This window comes from Sinocyclocheilus rhinocerous, unplaced genomic scaffold (assembly GCF_001515625.1).
Source record: "Sinocyclocheilus rhinocerous isolate Xijiao unplaced genomic scaffold, SAMN03320098_v1.1 scaffold564, whole genome shotgun sequence".
Lineage (NCBI taxonomy): Eukaryota > Metazoa > Chordata > Actinopteri > Cypriniformes > Cyprinidae > Sinocyclocheilus > Sinocyclocheilus rhinocerous.
Genome location: NW_015645070.1, coordinates 1,119,237 through 1,129,114, shown reverse-complemented (window position 1 = coordinate 1,129,114; position 9,878 = coordinate 1,119,237). Strand labels below are relative to the sequence as shown.

Below are 9,878 nucleotides of genomic sequence, written 5' to 3'. Positions count from 1 at the left end.
TCTGGTGGGACACGTAATGTGCTAATTGTATTTTAGCAGTTCACGGGAGAGATTTGATTTGTTAAAATCTCCAAGAATGATTAAAATAGAGTCTGGGTACCTTTGCTCCATTTCAGTTATTTGTTTGGCCAGCTGTTGCATCGCGGCACTCACGCACACGTCCGGGGGAATGTACACATTCACGAGAATGAAAGAGGAAAACTCCCGCGGCGAGTAGAAAGGTTTACAGTTTATGAAGAATGCCTCTAAGTTAAGACAGCATACCTTTTTCAGCATTGTTACATCTGAACACCAACTTTTGTTGATGTAGAAACACAATCCACCACCTCTCGTTTTCCCCGTTAGCTCTGCGATGCAATCCGCTCTGAACAGCTGGTAGCCCGGCAGATGAAACGCGTTATCCGGAATGGCTTCACTCAGGATATATATATATATTTTATTTATTTATTTATTTTTTTTACAGTGTACCCCTACAAAAATATACCATGTTAAGCATATAGTTTCCAGCAAAAGTGTTAACTTACTAAGAACAACTGTAAAAATATAATAAGCTTCACCAGGGCGCCGGCGCGTTTCCCTCTTCTGCGTCTGCACGCGCGTTTGAACAACACGGCTGTACCTCCGACTAGAATGTCCAACAAAACTTCAGAATAATCAAAAACCGGAAAAATATTGTCTGGGATGTGTTGCTTAATGTTAAGGAGTTCGTCTCTGGTAAAACTTATAGAAGAAGAATGACAAAACACAGAACAAACAAACAAAAACATCAGAAGAATTGCGGAGCTCAGCGTCGTGGCTGCCATTTGCGGCGCCATCTTTATATGTATTTATGAACCACTTGTGTTTTGTGGTGGTTGTCAGTGTATTATAAAGGTACAAGATTTCAGCAATTCAGTATGTTAGTATTCTAAGTTTGTCAGTTAATATATATATAAAAAACCCCACTTTTTTCTTGTAAATTTAAGCTAAATTGTAGCTACCATATTTTTTGGATAAGATTCTGCCAACCACAGCTGCAGTGTTTTTATTACAGAGGATGTATAAATCTCAATTTCAAAAAATTTACCCTTATGACTGGTTTTGTGGTCCAGGGTCACATATTGTTAAATATTGACTTGATTTTATAGTAGCATCAGTATTTGATAGAAACTATGGTAAATGTTTGTAAGGGTAGTCCTGGAATATGTTTGTTGTTTAGAAAAGCAAAATCTGGTAGGTTGTTGTTTGCTAAAGTATCAGTTTACTGAAAAAATGACTTTTTTCTTTGTGCTGCATATTGAAGAGAGATACCAGCCTGGGGAAATTTCCCCAAAGACATCAGTGCTGCTTGCTTTAATATTAAAGAAAGAAAGAAAAAACACCATCTCCAACCCTCTGGCTTTAAGACAAATGGAGAAATTGTGGTGTTAATAGCCTGCTGCCGCCCTTCAGTGTAAGAATTTAATTATCTTTGGTCCATCTTATTGAGAAGCGAGTAATTGTTTCAGTGCTACACAACCGAAGAGGCTGAAACGGCAGAATTCGAGAGCTAATGGCTCCTTAAAAAGGTTTCCACACCCTGACAGAACATCCCGAAGAGACTTAGTTTGATATTCTCTCAACAATGCTTGGAAGATGGGAATGCTGGGTGATACTGACTTTGACAGTTGAACATTCGCTCACAAGAACACAGATTTTCTCATACCTTTTTTATCAGCAACATCATCATCTTCCCCTCCTTCCACGGGCTCCGTGTTACCTGTTGATACAATCACACCACTCATAAGAACTTTCATCAGAAAACTAGAATTTTACATTTTCTGAAAAAAAAAAAAAAAGTGTTCTGGGTGATTGAAAAGAAAAAAAATACATAAAAATAAAAATAAAATAAAATAAATCCTAAATTAATTATGATTTAACAGCAGTACAAATAATTAGTAAGCACTGCTAATTAACAAATTGCACAATAAATATTAAGAAGTACAGTTAGATTCCATTAGAAAGTTTTACTTGTGTAATATACCTTAGTCAGTGTAGTGCCATATTTAATTTTTGGCAAGAATAAAAACAAGGCTGCATGGGATAGAAGTACAGTGCATTCAATGGATTATATACTGTTGTTTAACAACATACCGATTGTTGAGCTGATGAAAAATCGTTCCAAAAGGAACATTCAGTAGACAAAACCTCCATAAAACAAAGCTGTGAGCTGGCGAAAATCTAGGACTTTTATACATTGTCTGCTATTGTAAAGACTTTAAGTTTATCCCTCACAGCCTCATTTTCATCAGCATTAAATTCAATACAACCCAATAAAAAAGATATATGTTTATTAGTAGTTGTTCTCCTTTATACATGCATAAACTAAAAAAAGCACTCTATTAATCCCAGAACTGAAAGGTTACAAGGCACAGATTGCCAATACTGAACAGCTCTGATAAGGCTGAAATGAGCGAAGGAATATCCTGCTATTGTGTCGCAGGCCTTGCTGGAGTGCATATACATGCACCAGGTGATTCTGCATCAACAGGGGCTTTTGTGTGCCTCTGCAAAACCCAGCTGATAAAAAAATGGGGCCTGTAAAAGTGTAGCGTAAGGGATTTCGGTGAAAGACAGCAAGAAAAAAAGGTGAAACAGAGAGAGGGAGAGAAACGGATTGATTGAGAGCAGGAGAGAGCTGATACAGGGGGATAAGGGAAAAAAAGCCTCAATTCCATGTGAGAATGGCAACCATTTGAGCCTTTGAATTGGTTCCAGAGAAAAAGAGAGAGAATCAGAGCCCCGGCTAAGTGAAGCGCTGCTAAAGGCCAGGGCTTGGCTGCCAGTCAGACATTCACTGAATGAAACTGAGGCTAAGCTAGCCGAAACTGCTGGGGCAGGAAAAGCAGGGCGCTGGGAGCTACAGTGTGTGTGTGTGTGTGTGTGTGTGTGTGTGCAGACGTGATACTTGGTGTGTTGTGAACAAGATAGAATCAAAAATGGGGCCTGTAAAAGTGTAGCGTAAGGGATTTCGGTGAAAGACAGCAAGAAAAAAAGGTGAAACAGAGAGAGGGAGAGAAACGGATTGATTGAGAGCAGGAGAGAGCTGATACAGGGGGATAAGGGAAAAAAAGCCTCAATTCCATGTGAGAATGGCAACCATTTGAGCCTTTGAATTGGTTCCAGAGAAAAAGAGAGAGAATCAGAGCCCCGGCTAAGGGAAGCGCTGCTAAAGGCCAGGGCTTGGCTGCCAGTCAGACATTCACTGAATGAAACTGAGGCTAAGCTAGCCGAAACTGCTGGGGCAGGAAAAGCAGGGCGCTGGGAGCTACAGTGTGTGAGTGTGTGTGTGTGTGTGTGTGCAGACGTGATACTTGGTGTATTGTGAACAAGATAGAATCCTGATAGGTGTTGCCATGTCGGGTCATCCCGGTCCAGTGTTTACAATGAGGTATAACAGTGTCCACAAAAGAGGTGATTGGTCTCTCTGGTTTTGTGCAGAAGTAAACACAACCGCACAAAGCCCCAACACAAGATCTTACAGTAGTTCAGAGGGCTATTAGATGCTTGTTGGACTGCTTTAAAATACCGGTTTATAGCGCGGCCGTAAAAAAGTCAAAGCTAGGTGCTGAAAAAATCTGATCTGGTTTTGATGGGCGTCTTGGCTTACAGCTCCAGTCCTGTGAACAGCTTCTCACATTTGTAGTAAAAATCACAGCATGCTACTTTTTTCACTTCATGTCGTTGAGGTATGAAAATGTTCTCCTCCTTTAAGATGCTTCATTTAGCACTCCTTCTCTTTCACCCTCTGTGTTTTCAATCATCTAACTTTTGTGGAAACGATCAATGCTGGCCTTGTTACCCTGCCAGAAAATCTCCATCTCATAATTCCATGGAGTTTAAGTGACTGCTGGAGACATGTTTGACCTGGGTTCAGTTTTCCAGCTTAACTGAAAAAAACCCCCACTACTATACAGTGTTATTTTAGTATTATTTATGTACTATTATAATATTTATTATTATTATTTTAAATTAGCTTATATTTTTATTTTAGTTCTAGCAATTTTGTTATGTTTTTGTAATTTTAATTCATATTTAATAAATATTTCTATCTGATTTTTTTTAAAATTTCACTTTTAGTTATAGTAATTTTAGTACTTCCGTTTAAACTTGTTTGATTTCATCTGGTTGACAAGGCAACATTTCTAAGTTTTTCATCTAATATATTTTATTTCAGTTTAATTTCAGTTAGCATAAACATTTTTTGATAGCTTTAGTTAACAATAAAAACACTGTTACTGCAGTCTGACTGAAACCATTGCATAGCGTTCTCAGAGACTGGTATCATCCAACCTGTACAGTTTTGTAGTCCAGCCTAAACTGAGAGATAAACCCAGATTAGATTACCATTGTATGATGCTCAGTTGTCTTTTTGACAGTCGCTTAAGCAGGTTTGGGACCATTGTGGCTATGTAAGCCGGATTTAAGGGTCTAGCGCTGGGAATTAGCTTAGCACTGAATCGTTTGTAATGCTGTACCTGCCGCTGTCTATTTAGCTCCTGTAGCAAACGCGCATTAGTCACAATGAAACACCTTTATTTTCTATCTCTTTTTGTCACAGTTAATGTACAGTTAAAGAGGCTTCCAGATGAAGGCCTTGTAATCTCTTCTGCTTTTCTGAAAGTCAACAAAGAAGGTAAGGTGATTTGCATCTGAATGGACCGCCGTTAAAAGACGACGTGCCATGCAAATTGCATTCCCATTTGATAACGTTTGATTGTGTCATTGCCGACAAGATGGCAAGCGAGTCCGATTAGCTTTCAATCAATCTGATTATGGTCCAAAACAATTCAGGCCTGTAAGAGCACAACACCTGGCAACCTTCATCTCAATTAACTTGCCAAAAGACCAAAGTTACACATAGTAACACCAGCAAAACTTTTTCAGGCATTCGGAGAGAAAATGCAGACTCTTGTTTTCTTGTTTATAGGCAATTGTAGAGCTGCCACCCACAACAAAAGGCTTGATTAATCATGGGGAGAGCGATTCAGATGCCGTGGATTAAACTTCGTCGGGTTGCAGGATATTGGATGTGATAATTTCTCATCTTGTTTGCAATTGTGAACACCGCATTAGGAAACACTGTCACTCACCTTCTTCAACACCGGCATCTTTTTCATTCTTATGGTCGTCATTATCTGCAAAAGACAGGAAGAGAAACCAGAGAGGTCAAAAGCTACAACGGCAAGCCTGACACGATCAAAAAAGCAGCCCGGTGAGCATGGATTTCTGTGGGCTTAGTCCTATTAGTAGTGTAACGAGAATTTAGCAAATCAGGAATACAACACATTTATTTACGGAGATGCCTCCTTTGCGAGACCTCAGAACAGGGCTGAACAGGAAACAGAGGCAGAACAAGCATTGATTTTTACATTAAATCCAAGGTTTCTCTAAGGATTGAAAATATGTGGTTTGTTGAGTCCCCCAGGCAGTTAGTTCTAATGAAAGCTGAGCAGAGACAAGCCGAGAGCTCGCAGTCTGTTTGATCTGGATTGATGTATTATTTGAGTTCAGGCTGCTATCAAACGCTCATCTGTGGGAAGACAATCATGCTATTTGATATGATCCAAGCAGCAATTAAAGTCAGCATTTGGAGGAGTGCCGAAATTGTTTCAGCTGAGGTTGAAGGCGACATGTCTATATCAGTTGCTCCTAACTGGTTTTGCTTCAGAACCCAATTTTTCATTGGACATAATCACAATAGCAAAAAGTTTTAAACTTCAAAGCTAAGAAACTCCTTAAAATGTAACAGTGTAATGTTACAATGAAATGCATAGACCCAATAATATACAACAATATTAACATGACATTAACAGTAAAACTGACAATTTTGTAAATGTAACAAGTGTTATTCTCCAAATTCTGGGCCAAAAAGATAAATATGAGGCATTTCAGTAAACTAAAATCATATCCTGTGCAAATCAAATGGTTTTATGTTGCTTTTATTTTTTTTTTTTTTTTTTTACTTTGAGTTGTTATAGTCTTCAAGGATCTGACTAGCTTCAACCAAGTCACAAACGATTTTGCAACAAGATATACAGATTTTCAACCTTTGATGACAACTAAAAATGACAAACGTTTCTCCCTCCTTTTTAAAACTTGATTTATTTTGCTATCATAACTATTGATGATTATATAGTGCATTTAGCATTGTTTCTTTCCTACAAGTGTGAACAAAACAGACCTGAGACACGTTTTTTTATCCTGACTATGGGTCATGATGGTGAACTATTTGTCCAACAGTTTGAGTTTTTAAAGATTTTTTTCTTATGTATATATTTTACATATTTTAGATTTAAGATGAACAAAATTTTGTCTAAAAATTTTAAATATCATCTGTTGTATCTAGCTCTTGTCAAAGACATAGTTTTATACATCTCTAATCTGAAAAGACTTGTTTCTGGGTCCCGACCCAACTGTTGAAAACCACTGATCTATAGGATCTTGACCTGACTGTATGTAAAAATACCTGTATTTCAGCCATCTGCCAGCTAAATATGCAGGGATCAGCATTCCTCCAGTGCTCAGCTCTCTTATATTCTCTCCTCTGTTCTTGTTCGCTCTCATTCCCTCCTGTACAGGTCCACTGCTCTCTTTAACTCTGTTGTTTCTTCTTTTTGTCTATTCCTTTTTTTTACACTCTCAGCTCAGAGTTCTTTCCAAAGAAGTCAATATGTCCCCTGAATTTGACTCTCTCTTTTTCTGCTTGAGTACCGTTTCTCTTCTTGTATGATGCCAAACCTAGTGGACCTGAAGCCTGGTGTCTGCAGCCAAGGCTGTTCCCTGACTGGTTAAAGCTCGTTAGCCATCCTTGACGACTGTTAGCTATTACCACAGACCAAACAGGTTCCAATTCATACACAGCTAGCTCATAATTAGATCTATTCTCCCAGACTTCTTCTAGAAAACAAAATGTTTAAAAGAAATTCTAGCTAAAAGTGAACAGGGTTTTTCTTTTTCTTTTTTTTCATAAAGCCAATATAAAATCAAAATGATTTGCTTTGTTCACAATAAAACCAGGAAGAAGCAATAAAAATTTCATCAGTGCATCTTATTCTCGTTTCACTCAGAAATACATCACATATGTTGAATGGGTTGTGAATAGCAAATCACTGTTACACTGTGACAAAAACAGCTTTTTTATTTAATTTTCTAAGCCTCTTGCAGACCTCATCAGCATGTCATCCTCAGACAGGCACATGGTCACACACAGAAAAACACGTTCACACACTCACACATCCAGCCTCTAGCAAAAGCTCCTGCTTTGATAAAACACTCCTGTCATCTGTTCATGAGAGAAAGACTGTCAAAGCTCCCTCAGGACGGTGGGGCCATGTTTCTCCTTTGTTTAACACAGAATAAAAGCAAAGCAGGCATTTATCTGGGGAAAAGAGGGGAAAAACAGTGACATCATAACACGCTGTCACACTGGACAGGGAGCAAACCCTTTGGACAACCTTCAGCAAAGAGCAAGTGCCCTCTGTGCATGTGCCAGCTGATTATGCAATATCCCAATGAAAGTGCTGTAAATGTAATGCACTGCTATGCTGTTGTATGATTTTTTTTTGCACTTTATGCTAAATGCACAAAGCAAGACTTGTGCTTGTTGCATCATTCCGTCACTGTAATGCTGATTATTAATTAAAAAATGTAAGGTAAGTAGGTATGTATGTATGGAGATGAATGGATGGATGAATGGACAGACAGACAGACAGACAGATGGATGCATGGATGGATGAATGGACAGATGAATGGACGTACAGACAGAGACAGACAGGTAAACAGATGGATGGACACATGGACAGAAAGATAGTTGGACGGACAGAGAGACAAATAAATAGATGGACAGACGGATGGACGGATGAACAGAGAGATTGATGGATAGACAGACAGAGACAGACAGACAGACAGATGGATGGACGGACAGAGAGACAGACAAATAAATAGATAAACGGACGGACAGACAGACAGAGACAAACAAATAAATAGATGGATGGACAGAGACTAACAGACAGATAGACACAAAGATGGATGGATGGATGGATGGATGGATGGATGAATGGATGGACAGACAGAGACAGACAGATAAATAGATGGACGGAAAGACAGAGACAGACAAATAAATAAATGTGCGGATGGACGGACGGACGGGCAGACAGATGGATGAATGAATGAATGAATGGACAGACAGACAGATAAATGAACGTGTGGATGTATGGACATAGATAGATAGATGGATAGATAGATGGATAGATAGATGGATGGATGGATGGACGGACGGACGGACGGACGGACGGACGGACGGACGGACGGACAGACAGACAGACAGACAGACAGACAGACGGATAGACGGATAGATGGATAGATGGATAGATAGATACCTGTAGATCATTTTTAAATCAAATATGTTGCAGTAATTATGTGAGCTAAAACAATAGATGTCTAAATGATTTTAAAAAGAAACAAGACACATGTAAGCCAACTAACTAGAGACTGTTTTAATTCCACTGACCAGCTGGACGGCACACGCACAGACACCAACGTACATCCACTGTCTCTGCTCCTCAAGGACAAGGTTGTTTAGAGCAAGTAAGTGGAATGAATTGTCCATCATAATTAGCACGGACATATTTTGGCTTTGTATATGAAGTTTGACATTATTTCTATTAATATTTATTATACAGTATAAACTTTATATTTAAAGAGTTACGGACGGACAGACAGACAGACAGACAGACAGACAGACGGATAGACGGATAGATGGATAGATGGATAGATAGATACCTGTAGATCATTTTTAAATCAAATATGTTGCAGTAATTATGTGAGCTAAAACAATAGATGTCTAAATGATTTTAAAAAGAAACAAGACACATGTAAGCCAACTAACTAGAGACTGTTTTAATTCCACTGACCAGCTGGACGGCACACGCACAGACACCAACGTACATCCACTGTCTCTGCTCCTCAAGGACAGCCAGACATGGGCCCCTGGGGGCCAGAGAGTGTGCTGGAACATGCTGCCTTTCAATCTGCTTGTGTCTGAAAGCATTTTAATCAGTTGCAGGGCCTCCCAAACCAATCAATTACTTTAATCAATCAATTAGAGCACTGGGGTGCGATGAAAACCGGCTTACCACCCACCATTTTGTTCAATTGGATTAAAATTCCAGGCTGAGGAAAAACCAAAAGAATAATAATAATAATAATTGAGAGGATGTTACATAGCCAGAACAGAATGAAGATACACAGTACAAGAAACATGTCAAAGCTTTTCTTATGATCAAATTTCCATAGAAATTGCAAATATTCAACTGCTGCACTGAAATATTTTATTGTACAGTATAGCGTTAGAAAAGCTGTTTACGTTCATGATTCTGTCTCTTGAAAGTAACACACAGCTAAATCGCTGCTAGCTCCTCACCACTATCGTAATGGCTGTATTCCTAGCTGTGTAAAGCCCCACACACGGTGGCACTTCAAAAAAATTCCCATGGTGTGTTTGATGATATTAATGCACCGTAACACACTCAGCGTTTGTTCCCTGGAGACTGAGAATGTTGTGTGTGCAGCCTTCATTTTCAACTCTTTCGGGGGTCCAGGAGGTCCCGTCGACTTACAGCGGACGACCATCGTCTCACCACAAACACCCGGCTTTACAAATGATAGGCTTTCTGACACAGTAACACTGGGAGAGGAAAGCCTCTATTAAAGATAGCAGGGGGAGCTGTCGTTTGAGAACACGGCATAGAAACACCATGTAAATATGGATGTGGCTAGTGGACCAAGAGTGAGTGAGAGCGTGAGAATGAGATTAAGAGACAAAGACAGAGAAACAGAGCTTCATTTCCTGACTGAAA

General features: G+C 39.2%; 1 protein-coding gene across 1 annotated transcript in view; it reads right to left on the bottom strand.

Moving 5' to 3' along the window:
* LOC107705404 (histone-binding protein N1/N2-like) overlaps positions 1 to 9,878 on the bottom strand; it is a 154,804-nt gene that overhangs the window by 33,214 nt on the left and 111,712 nt on the right. Inside the window, exons 4-5 of the mRNA XM_016508680.1 lie at positions 5,112 to 5,156; positions 1,685 to 1,738 (exon numbers count right to left, since the gene is read on the bottom strand). Coding sequence (XP_016364166.1) covers positions 1,685 to 1,738; positions 5,112 to 5,156 — 99 coding nt within the window. The remainder of the gene's footprint in view (positions 1 to 1,684; positions 1,739 to 5,111; positions 5,157 to 9,878) is intronic.